Genomic DNA, 12,758 nt, shown 5'->3' with positions numbered 1-12,758 from the left:
GGAATGCCCGGGCAGTGTTCCATTTCTCCTTCGGAAGCATCTTACAGGATTAAAACCCTATACCAGAAACAGATGGAAACTGGACCTCATGTTTCAGATCTTGTTCAAAGGACAGGATTTGCTGAAATGAAAAGTGTTAGATTTAGAAAACTTGTAATTAGTTAAATGGATGAGGAAAATGATGACGGCAAAGTGTTGTATAATGAAAATAGAAAAGCTAGTGATTTTCTTAAGAGTTTATCCTTTGAAAAAAGCACTTAAATAAACACATATATTGGGGTTCCCTTGTGGTGCAGCCGGTTAAGGATCCAGTGTGGTCACCGCTGTGGCTTGGGTCACTGCTATGGCATGAGTTTAGTCCCTGGCCTGGGAACTTCCACATGCCACAGGCATGGCCAAAAAAGCAAAACAAACAAAACACATATAAAGGTGTGTATGTGTGTTACATGCCACAGCATTTAGGCCACATTATGTGACATTTTGGGTCTTATTAATTTGAGTATTAAGTAATGCTGGGTATGCAAAGATAGTTCAAATTGGATTATTCCAGTTGGCAACTTAACACAAAGTTAACTAGGCAGTCTTTATTGAAAAAATATATAGGATGCATAAATACACGCTTTTATTTCATATAAATATGTAGTAGCGTAAGTGAGGTTTCTGTGGTGACTGAGGTTATTCTTGTAGCTTTTGGTCAGCGCCTCGAAAGTGAGTTACACTGATCTGGTACCTTTGATTGAGGGTTAGAATGTGTTTTATAGGAGTCATCTGGCAGTTATTTAAAATAGCTAACCAAAACAAATATGCACTTGGCAACTGCAGCAAAATATGACTTAGTGTAATTGCCCATTTGTTTGATTTCAAAGCTTAGTTGTTTTGTCTTTCAATGAAACATTTTTCTTTGCAGCAGTATTTTCTAAAATTGACCCACAGAGCATTATTTCCTGCATTGTTAGTGTGGATGCATTTACTGCAGGACTTCTCAGGGCCTTTGACAGTACTTGTATTCCCTGCGATTCTTTTAAAGTGAGATATAGTATCTGATGTTTCCCAAGCTTATTTGGTTTTACCAGCCACGCCTCCCTCCCCCACCTTTTTTTTTGTTTGTTTGTTTGTTTTTCCTTGATGGAATATCAACCATGGAAATGATAGCTTTAGCATTTTTATATGTATTTTTAAATTTACTGACACAGCAGTGCTGAGAAACAGAAACCGTTTTGTTGTCCCTTTTGGATGAGGGAGGAGTTAAGAACAACCGGAGCTCAGGTTGGCCCCAAGACCCAGGTCTCCTAATAACTCACCCATCTTTTATCTCTCTGTCTAGGCCTTGGGTTCAGGTAGGAGGGACTTACTACATGTGGCAGGGCTCTGCGCTGGCACAGTGGGGTGGGGGTGCTGGGCCCTGTGCTGCTCTGAAGTTCCTTTGTCCTGCGGCTGGTCCACAGGGCTCTATGTTCTTCTGTAGAGGCCTTTCTAATTCTAGCAAATTGATGACAAGGATGAGAGAGTTCTCATGTGATTTCTATGAGGTAATGGTTAGGCAGCCCCCATCCCCATCTCCCCGGTATGCTTTTAAGTAGGAAAGTTATCCTGATACTCAAGTGTGGTTCACTTGTGCTTTGCTTGCAGATTTTCACTCTTCGGTACTGTGTCATGTTTTCCTCTTTTTATAGAAAGAAATTCAAGCCATGAGTCAGTGCAGCCATCCCAACGTAGTGACTTACTACACCTCTTTTGTGGTAAAAGACGAACTTTGGCTGGTCATGAAATTACTAAGTGGAGGTAAGTGGGTTTTGTCATTGTTATTTGTTTGCCTGTTTTTGTTTTCCTTTTGTGCGAATCAGCATATTGAATAAGATCTTGGATTTGACCCCCCAAACCTTGGATTTGACACTCCTGTATTTAAAAGTTGTCTTGGGGAGTTCCCGTCGTGGCGCAGTGGTTAATGAATCCGACTGGGAACCATGAGGTTGCGGGTTCGGTCCCTGCCCTTGCTCAGTGGGTTAACGATCTGGCATTGCCGTGAGCTGTGGTGTAGGTTGCAGACGTGGCTCGTATCCCGCGTTGCTGTGGCTCTGGTGTAGGCCGGTGGCTACAGCTCCGATTTGACCCCTAGCCTGGGAACCTCCATATGCCGCGGGAGCGGCCCAAAAAATAGCTAAAAAAAAAAAAAAAGTTGTCTTGGTTTATTATTTGCCTAGAAGGTAAAGTCCGGATTTCTTCACAAAGCCTTTCATAATTCAGCTTACCTCTTAGAATATCTGTGTCCTCCTCTGCTCCTGCCTTCTACATGTGAGTGAGGCTCCCCACATGTCCCCTGAGGTCGCTGTGCCCTCAGCTGGGCTGCTCCCAGCCCTGGATGTCATCCATCCATCCTTTTCCACGTGCTCAGGTCCTGAAAGGCTCCATCCTATCTGCAGCCACCCCTTGCTCACTTCAAAAAAGTCAGCCAGTCCTTCCTCTTTAAAGCCTTCATTCTTAACATTATTCAAGTCTTTAACACATGGCAATATAATGAGTTATTTCAGGGCTGTTTATGAAAGATGTGTGGTGATGGAAACATTCTACGGCTGTGCTATCCGGTTTCTACCGGTGACATGTGGCCCTTGAGCACTTGACGTGTGGCTCGTGTTACCAAGGGACTGAATTTCTATTCAATTTTAATTAGCCTATATTTAAATAAGCCAGTGGCTGCGGTGTTGGACTGTGCAGTTTTAGATCGTGAACTTCACGAGGAGCACACGTGGGAAGGGTCAGGACCTTTCTTTCCCCTCTCTAGCCTCAGGTCAGTGAAGTTCTAAAAGCCACGGGCAATTGAATTTATAAGACACCCTTTTCCATTCCTGCCTTTTATGTCTTTTAATCTTTTAACATCACTATTCAATAGGGAAGGATAATGATAACCGTTAATTTCCCTGAACGCTTCCTCCGTGGCTCGATCCCATGCTAGGTGATTGACTGACCTTATTTCATGGGATCTGGACAACACCTTTGAGTGGCAGGTGTCATCATGCCGGTGTTTCAGAAAGAACACCGGAGCTCAAGAGAGTTAAGGGACGTGCCCCGGGTCACACATGCAGTAACTGTCAGAGCTGGGATTTGTGACCGTTGGACCAGCCTGACTTAAACGCTGTGCTGCCCTGAAAGTATCATCACCTTCATTTTACAGGCCCACAAATTGGAGCTGAGAAAGCCCAAGTGATTTCCTTCCTAGCACCCAGCATCCCCACAGCTCTCGTGGGTCCTCTTTGCAGCGTGTCCCTCCCTGTGTATCTTTCTGAGACATTAGGAGTAGAGAGCATTTAGTGGTGCCTGGATGAAGCCAGAACTGATGGAGCAGAGTTTACATTGCAGAGCCCATTTTTATCTGCAGGCCCAGTTCAGCTAAGGCTGCATCAGGGAGGCATTTCAATTTTTTTTTTTTTTCTTCCGAGGAGCTCTCTTGGATCCAGCAGAGGCCCTGCAATGAGATGACGAAGGCATTGTAATTGCCTCGGGACTGCTTGTATAGGTTTCTGTAGGGAGCCTGGGAGAGCTTAGTTCAGTTCTGTTCCCAGTCTCCTCAATCCTATTAGTCATTGTTTCCTTGAGTGCCGACTCGGGGTTTTTTAATTAAAAGGAGAAAGCAGAAAAAGGGAAAGACAAAAGGAAAAGGAAGCCTGTTGGAGCCGACTGCAGTGTTGAGTATCAAAAAACTGCTTTTCGGTTCCGCTGAGGATGGTGCTTTGTTAATCACAGGACCTTAACCTGCTTTCTTCTAATGGGGCCTCACTTACTGAGGAAATGAGAAGTTCTGGTAACCTAGGACGCTGTGGATTTTACTTCCCCTCTTTACTTTTATCCCAATTAACCTTTTCTAAGCTTGAGAATATCCCCTGTGCCCTTTGCCAAGGAATGGATGGAAAATTTCTTTTTCTCTTTTCTTTTCTTTTTTTAAGAATCCAATTCAATTTGGTCGTCCCAAGCTTTAGGTAAGAGGAACAGGTTTGAAACAGGTTTTCACAGGTAAGGGGAGTGTGGGCAGATGTGGCCTCTTGCTCATTTTTCTTTCAGCAGGCTAGAAATGCATTCATGCTTGGTACAGTATAGCCTTAGAAGAGAAAAATAAAATGTTTTTGGAAATATCATTTTCTGAGTGATCCAGAAATCCAAGAGGCAATGAAGAGAGATATTTTGCTTTTCTTTGAGGGGAAACATATGCATTTGTTTTCTTCTATATTGTTTTATCACATCATATCTCTTCATGAGGGGCGGGTGTCTGGTCTGGTGTTCTAATACCCCATGGGGAAATTCAGTCCTCTTAGTTAATCAGAGAGAGCCTGGAGCCAAATTCAGGTCCTGAGGTAAGCTATTTGGTAACTCTTCAGAAATGTTGAACCCCCAGGTAATTATGGCTCTTAAAATGACCAGGAGGTTTGGAGTATTCATTAACATGTGTTGAAACATGCATTAACATGTGTTGAAACTCAAGGTACCAAGTATATGAATCTGTTTAGAGTTAACAAAGTACTGTGTATTTATTTCTGTATTATTAAAGTCAGTACATCAAGCATTGGGTAAATGTAAATGAAGGTTGCCTTGAGTCACGGAAAGGCATCCTCTGGTTGGGGTTCTAGAGGCAAAGTACTTTTTGTTCTCGCCTCTGAAGCTGTGTCTTAGAGGTTAGGGAAGAGCTGGGCTTCTTGCTTTCTCTCAGCAGTTCTCTACTGACTTTTCTCCTGGCTTCCTGTTCCTTTCTTTTTCACTTCAGACACCCTAAACCTTCTTTTAATCTGTAACCAATTGCATGTTTAGGGAAAAGAACTCAGTGTGAAGTGGCCACAAACAGTCATCTGTTCCTGGCCTAGAATCCCTCTAAGTTTAGCTGCAAGAGTCCCTGCGCACTTGGATGCAGTTTAGTCTTTTTCTGGTTGTGGACTGCCCATGCAACCATTTGTATGCCTTGGGAATATTTGTGTTAAATTAACAAGAAAGCATATCTTGATGTTCTCATGCAGTTTTTTAAATAGGGAGCCCTATTCTGGAGAGGTGTGTATACAGTCATTGCAATTCTTCTCTCTGTCCACTTAGGCTCAATGTTGGATATCATAAAATACATCGTCAACCGAGGAGAACACAAGAATGGAGTCCTGGAAGAGGCAATAATAGCGACAATTCTTAAGGAGGTTTTGGAAGGCTTAGACTATTTACACAGGAATGGTCAGATTCACAGGTATGACCTCTGCAGAGATATTTACATTTCAGCCGTTTGTATCTTTAGTCCTAGTTAGTGAAGAACATTAAGGAAACACACCTCACAGGTAGGTATTGATATATTTCTAACTCAGGTAGGCTAAAAAAAAAGACGGGGGAAAAGTGCTTACGAACAAGAGAATAAGTTTTGGTGAATAATGTTGGCATCCTCAGGGTTGGTTTAAATGCTTTCGCTGAAATAAGAACAGAATGTAGAAAATACTGAGTGAAAATATCAGTTAACATATTACCCTTAAAGTATACTTCTTTGAACTAGATAGCATCTCTAACTTTCTAACACAGGCAAGAGTGGAAGCACTAATTTCATCTATTTTGTAACATAAAATGCTAATTCTTTAAAAGTAGCCAAGTAGCATTGTTATGGGTGCTGGATGTTCCAAATTGGTTAGTGATACTTGGGTTTTTAGCAGTAGCTGCAAATACATAACCATTTACTATTAATACCAATATTGTAACTCCCCTGCCCTGAGCTGTGAGTTGATATATTTAATATCTGCTTTGTCTTCCTATAATTGGAAAAAATACTACTTTAGAAAGAAAACTTATAGATTGCATTTTTCTTAAGCGTTAAGACTGCTCAGCACAACTTCTATATAGTGAAGAAATTAATTGCAGGCTATTTGAATTAGTAGTTATAGTCAGTATTTCTTGAGAGCCAAGGGTGATCAAGTCCATTATTGAAGAGGCTGGTGGGATTGATTTAGAGTTGCATCACAGACAAATTTAAGTGGAAGCAGAATAGCTTTACCTAGACTGGGCTTTAATTCTTGATAGAGTGATAGTATTGTGAATATATCAACAATCTCTAACTCTATTACATAAAATAATCTATGTGCTATGGTTTTAATTAAATCTGAATAATGATTTCCCATAAACTGTTTGTTACTAACCACCCCCAGGAGCAAACTATAAAATCACACTGTAGTCTTAAAACTTTTAAAATCTGTGACACGATTTTAATATTTATAAAATAATAAGTATGTCAAATAGCTACATTGTGTGTGATGCATTTTAAAATCTCCCTGCCTGAATTAATACAGTATACTGAGTGTATTCCACAATTTATCCCACACCCCCCTTTTTTTTTTCCTAATAGGGATTTGAAAGCTGGTAATATTCTTCTGGGTGAGGATGGTTCCGTACAAATAGCAGGTAAAGCTGACAAAGATAAAAAATTCTTCACTTTTTATAGAAATGTTACAGTTTTAAAGAATGTAGAATCGCTCCTAAGAAATGAATAAATATATATAGTCTGTTTTTTTAGTTGAAATATAGTTGATGTGTGATATACATTATAGGTGTGTAACAGTGATTCACAGTTTTTAAAGTTTATATACTCCATTTATAGTTATTATAAAATATTGGCTCTGTTCTCTGTGTTGTATAGTATACCCTTGTAGCTTATTTTTATACACATTAGTTTTAACCTCTTAATCCCCTACCTTCATATTGCCCCTCCCACTTCTCCTTTCCCCAGTGGTAACCTCTGGTTTGTTCTCTGTATCTGTGTCTACTTCTTTTTTGCTACATTTACTGGTTTGTTGTGTTTTTTTAAATTCCATGTATAAGTGATATCACACAGTATTACTTTTTTTTCTGTCTGGCTTATTTAGTGCAGTAGCCTCCACATCTATCCATGTTGCTGCAAATGGCAAAATTTCATTTTTATGGCTGGGTAATACTCCATATGTGCGCGCGCACACACACACACACACACACACACACACACACACGCACGCACACACACCCCCCAACTGTATCTGGGCTGCCCTGTTGTAACGTTTGGGTCTGAGGTTTAACATATTTTCCTATTGTTTTCATAAATCTTTGTTAGATCATCCTAAAAATACTGCTATTTTAGAATGTGGCCTTTTAATAAGGAACAGTTTTACTTTTAATGCTATTATATTTTCTATACCTTCCATATTGAATCATGGGGATATTTAGAAAACTGCAAGAGGTTTGTCTTTGGATGAGTTTGAAAGTTTAAAACATTCTACATACTAATTTTAAACCGTTTATTTCTCAAAAGTTGGCTGAAAGAATTATGAACCCTTAAAATGTAGGGCTTATTTAGCTTTGGAATCTGACCCTCTATGGCTACTCCTGACAACTGGTAGGCATGGAGATGCAGTAAAGATCAGATGAGTGAGTGCATCAGACAAGAGCCTTCGATATGCAGAACCTCTCATTTTGTTAATGCTCCTAGGAGAAACTGAAAGGCCTGGGATAAAATGTAGCCTTGTTCATAGCAACTCTTGTTTTACCCCTTGGCCGTGAAGGTCTGTCTCAGCACTCTTCTCAGCCATCACTGCTTTGGGCATTTTTGGCTGAACAGTCCTCTGACTGGACTGCCCCTGTCATCTCAGAGTGTTCAGCCTTCTGCCTTACAGGTATTAAATATCACTGGCAGCAAGTCCTAGCAGCATCCTTGGTGAAAATCAAGAATCTGGCTTGTGCTGTTTAAGATGCTTAATCCAGCCTCATCTGCTTCTTTTCTTTATTTATTTATTAAAAATTTGTTTCATTATAGTTGATTTACAATGTTCTGTCAATTTCTGCTATACAACAAAGTGACCCCCCCGCCACACATTCTTTTTCTCTCATTATCTTCCATCACGTTCCATCACAAATGGCTAGCTATAGTTCCCTGTGCTGATAGCAGGAGCTCATTGCTTATCCACTCCAGTGCAGTAGTTTACATTTGCTAACCCCAAACTCCCAGTCCATCCCACTTTCTCAGCCTCATCTGTTTCTATTTGAGTGAGTTTGGAAGTCCTACCTTCTAGCATAGGCTTAGGGTGTTTTGCCTGTCTAATAATTAGAATGAAGTTGATGACAGTCCTTGGTCCCAGTCTTGTTTCTAGAGAAATCTGAGGATCAGGGGTTATTATCAGAAATGCAAGGGTTCAGCAGAAAACAAACACACCCCCAAAACAAAGGATAAGCCTTGAGTCATCTCTTTGATTCATTGTCCCTCTAGGTGCCAGAGGACCTGTCAATAGATGCTGTGGTCTGTATGGCGAGCATGATACTGACCTTAGGCTCTGTATTTAGTTAGACACTTAATGGGACCTTTATTTAGTTGATTTTTTTAAGGGAGAGAGAAGATGTTTTGAAAAAAATGCAAAAGGGAAACTGAGAATTTGTTTCAGATCAAATGTTTCTTCCCTAGGAAACTAGTAATGGAAGCATCATCTTTTTTTAACTCTTCCTTTTTGAAAAGATAAATTTAGTTTAAGACCACTGGGGAGGCACACAAAGGTTCTGGAATCAAAACAGGTCTGATTTAATCCCACTCTGCTCCATGAAGCAAGCCTTCGTTTCTCCATTTGTGAGATGGTAATGCTAAGGCCTGTCATTCAGGAAGACACGGATTTCCTATGTAGCTATTGAATCATAGGGTTCAGGCCCCTGTAAGTACAATGTATTTTTGGGAGTTAGAGAGTGTTCTAGGTGGAGAGGAGAAACCAGTTTGCAATCAGGAGTTATTTCTATATAGACATTTTTGTTAACTTGTCTCAAAAGGTCCCAGAAGAAAGGACTTTCATCTTTAAGACTCCAGTGAATTGATACCAACTTTTAGTTTCAAAGAAACACACATTTATATCTAATTTTGTATCCTCTGTTTTAAAGAGGGTCTTCCAAATTGCATAAGATTCCTGCCCCATGAAACCTGGATCCACCGCTGCTTACAGGCTTGTTGCAGTAGGTAAACGTGAGAAATGCTTGGTGTGACACCCCAAATGGACCATAGACAGGAACAGACAGTGTAAGCTTGTTTATGGGAGCACCGTGATTGCAAAAGATTGGGAACAACTTAGTGTCCCAGTTGAATATGGTAAATGATATATCTATACTATAGAAGACCCACCAATGGAGAATGAAAAGTTCTCTGTATACTGACATGAAAAGTTGCCAGGGTACATGGTTAAAGGAATACAACAAGGTGAAATATAATATATGTATAATATATATAATTTGCTACCTTTTGTGAAAGAAATGAGAAGAGATAGGAATAATTCTGTGTATTTGCACAAAGAGACATTAGAGGGATATCGGTGGTGGGGGTGGACTGCTTAGTATATACTTTTTTTTTTTTAACATTTTAAGTTTTGAGCCATGTAAAAGTATGACCTGGAGAAACAAATGAAATGAATCAGTAAACTTAACTCTCAGAAGTCAAAGCCACTTTAAAATTTTTTATTATGGATGTTATCAAAAGTAGTCCAAAGTAGAGAAGAGTAGAAAGAACCCTCTGTACCCATCACCTGGCTTTGGTGCTCATCAGTCTTGGACCAGTTCCAATTCTTTTTTTTTTTTTTTTTTTTTTTTTTTTTTGTCTTTTTAGGGCTGCTCCTGTGGCATATGGAGGTTCCCAGGCTAGGGGTCAAATCAGAGCCATAGCTGCTGGCCTACACCACAGCCACAGCAACCCGGGATCTGAGCCTCATCTGTGACCTATACAATAGCTCATGGCAATGCCGGATCCTTAACCCACTGAGCAAGGCCAGGGATCAAACCTGTGTCCTCACGGCTACTAGTCAAATTCGTTTCCACTGAGCCGCAGCAGGAACTCTGTCTTTGGCCAATTCTTGATTCATCTATTTTTCCCTCCCTATTTTGGTGGTTCTTGATGCTGACTTTTGTTCTTGAGCCATCTCTAAGTTGGTGCCTTATGTGTGTATCTCTTGTCCTTCCTCTAGTGAGTGGCCCTTTTCCCACAGGCTAGGGGCATTATGAAGAAAAGACTTAAACTAAACCAGTAACAAGTGAAAACATTTGTGGACAAAAGCTTCAAACTTTCCAGTCCAAGGTAGTCTAGTTTTTCAGAAGATAATCTCTGGGATCAACTGGCTTGGTTGAAATTCCCACATCACCACCCAGCAGGTCAGGTTGCTCAGTTTCTTTTAAGACTCAGTTTCCTTAAAGGGAGGTGCAGGTATAATCCACCTCTTTGTTTTTTGTGAAATCATTTTGCATCCAGTGATCTGACCAGGGGCTGGCGTATAATGGGCACACAGAAAATATCAACAGTTGCTGCTAATCCTATTTACTATCATGATTTCTACAGTTACTAGATTTTTTTTTTCTAATCAAACTTCTTGCATTTACATTAAAAGAAATTTATATCTTCTGTGGTTACTATTGCTGTTACTGTTATTCTGACCAACAGGCCTCCCCCTTGCACTGCCTGGAGGTCAAATGTACCTCATATTTGTCATGCATGAAGTTCAGCTCTGAGGGGTTTATACGTTATTAAAAGGGAATGCTTATGCTTATTAATTATGGAACTTGGACGCTAACTTGTCATTAATCTTGTTCTAAGCTGATGAAAAAGTACAACTAATTTTCTCCGTCTTGTGATGAAATGCTCATTTCTCACTAAGAGGGTCAAAGCAGCAGTGAACTGCCTGTGAAAAGTGACAGCAGGTCAGCCCCTGGCTTATTCTGCCTTTGGTGCTTTGCCAGTCAGGCCCGTTCCATTATTCTGGTCAGTTTAATCACCCGAGCTCCTTCTCTGCTCTTTTGGGAGCACATTGTCCTTTTCTTTTTTTGTCTGTTGGGATCCCCTGGGGTAAGATTTTTTCTGACATTCCTCTCCCTCTTAGGTCTGTGGAGGGTGGTGTTGAGTGTAACCCACACTGGGGGGTGGGGAGGCTGCTGGGTTCAGAAAGGAAGGCAGGAAGGGCTGTCATGAGGATAGAATGAGTCAGTGTCTAAAGTGCATAGAACAGTGCCTGATATGTGGTGAGGGCTTTGTGGACAGCCATTCTGGGCTTTCCTTGGTGTCGTTTGTGTTTGTGTGTGTGTGTGTGTGACTTTATGCTTGTGTAGTGACGTGGACTGGAATTCTCACTTCCTGATGTGCCATGGCGGGTTATCAGGCATTGGAGTTCTGCATCTCTGGAGCTACAACTTTGTAAAATTCGCTTTTAATAGTCTCCATATTCTTGGACCTGAGCATAACATTGAGATTATACAGTCTTTGAAGTTAAGTTTTGTTTTTTGGTTTTATCTCTAAAATAAGATTATTGTCTTAAAAGATTATTAGCAATTCGTCCTTGGAATAACTCGATGCTGCTGCTCTCCCGATGTTACAGGTTTTGTCTTTCTTGGTCAAGTGGTGGGTTGCTACCTGAACAAACTTGGACCAGGAGTCCTCGGGTCTTCTGCTGATGTCCTGGGTGGGTGCCACAGGGGAGGAGGGTGGGGAGTTGAAAGCAGAGACCCTGCTGTTGCTGAGCTAGACCAGCTCTTTGTTGTTCTTAGATTTGCACAAGTGATACATTGTTTTTACTCAGACCATTTGTACTCTTTTCCCTTCACATCTTTAAGCTCTTTAGGCTCTATTCTTTGAAATAAAAGTTAAGCAGGGGAGAAGTTTGCACTTATTTCTTTGAATGTAAATTTGTTTCTCTTGAGAGTAGTATCATAAACATCACTTTTTTTTTTTTTTTCCCCTTATTGGCTGCACCCACAACATGTGAAAGTTCTTGGGGTAGGGATCAAACCTGTGCCATAGCAGTGACATTGCTGGATCCTTAACTGCTAGGCCACCAGGGAACTCTTAAGCATCATTTTTTTTTTTTTTTTCGTTTGTTTCTTTTTATGGCCACACCTGTGGCATATGGAGGTTCCCAGGCTAGGGGTTGAATCAGAATTGTAGCTGCAGCCCATACCACAGCCATGGCAACACTGGATCCAAGCTGCATCTGTGACCTACACCACAGCTTGCTGCAATGCTGGATCCTTAACCTACTGAGCAAGGCCAGGGATTGAACCCATATCCTCATGGACACCGTGTTGTGTCCTTAACCTGCTGAACCATAATGGGAACTACTTAAGCATCATTTTTAAAGAGAGTATTTTTGCTGTTCTAATAGAAAACATAACAATTTTATTTAAAAAATCACTCTACCATATTTATATATGCACATATATACATACATATGTGTGTATATGTGTATTCCCTTTCTCAGAACTATTTACTAGAAAAGGGAAAATTAAGGGGCCCAGTTCTGACAACTAGAAACTCTTGCCCTATGCAGCCAAGTGTGGTGAATAAGGCTGATATGTTTGGTTCTATTTCCAACAATACCAATTTGGTGGGAATTCTGTCTATTTTTGTTGACCAGGGCTATAAAATCAGTACCTAATGTGTATCAGGTGTTTCCTGTGTGCCAGGCCCAGCTCCATAAGCTGTGACTCATGCAGCCTCACCACTACCCTGTGGGGCAGGTGCTATTGTTATGCCCATTTTAGGTGCTAGAAGCTAAAACATGGGGGAACAAGTTGCCCAGGTCACACATAGAATACAAGGTAGGGTCAGGCTTCTGATTTGATCAGTTTGGCTCCAGAGACTGTGACCCCTATCTGTGGGTTCTCTCCCAGAAGAGAACCCTAAGTCTGGATTTGAATGATCCCAGTTCAGGGTGAGAGACTGCTAGCAATCACTGTTGGTTCAGTTGGGGCCAGGGGAACAGATTCAGCACCTTTTCCCT

The 12,758-nt window shown here is 40.9% G+C and overlaps 1 protein-coding gene across 2 annotated transcripts in view; it reads left to right on the top strand.

Moving 5' to 3' along the window:
• STK39 (serine/threonine kinase 39) overlaps positions 1-12,758 on the top strand; it is a 310,330-nt gene that overhangs the window by 82,961 nt on the left and 214,611 nt on the right. For both annotated transcript variants that reach the window (XR_014829495.1, XM_003133454.7), the window contains exons 3-5: positions 1,674-1,782; positions 5,071-5,212; positions 6,350-6,405. Coding sequence is in view for 1 of the 2 variants with exons in the window: in XM_003133454.7 (XP_003133502.3) it covers positions 1,674-1,782; positions 5,071-5,212; positions 6,350-6,405 (307 nt within the window). In the remaining variant the exon portion in view is untranslated. The remainder of the gene's footprint in view (positions 1-1,673; positions 1,783-5,070; positions 5,213-6,349; positions 6,406-12,758) is intronic.

This window comes from Sus scrofa, chromosome 15, assembly GCF_054392235.1.
Source record: "Sus scrofa isolate SSC_HxYL_T2T_F1_AM1 chromosome 15, Sscrofa_HxYL_maternal_Yorkshire_Landrace_v2.0, whole genome shotgun sequence".
Classification (NCBI taxonomy): domain Eukaryota; kingdom Metazoa; phylum Chordata; class Mammalia; order Artiodactyla; family Suidae; genus Sus; species Sus scrofa.
The sequence above is the reverse complement of the archived record's forward strand: the minus strand, read 5'-3'. Positions and strand labels throughout refer to the sequence as shown.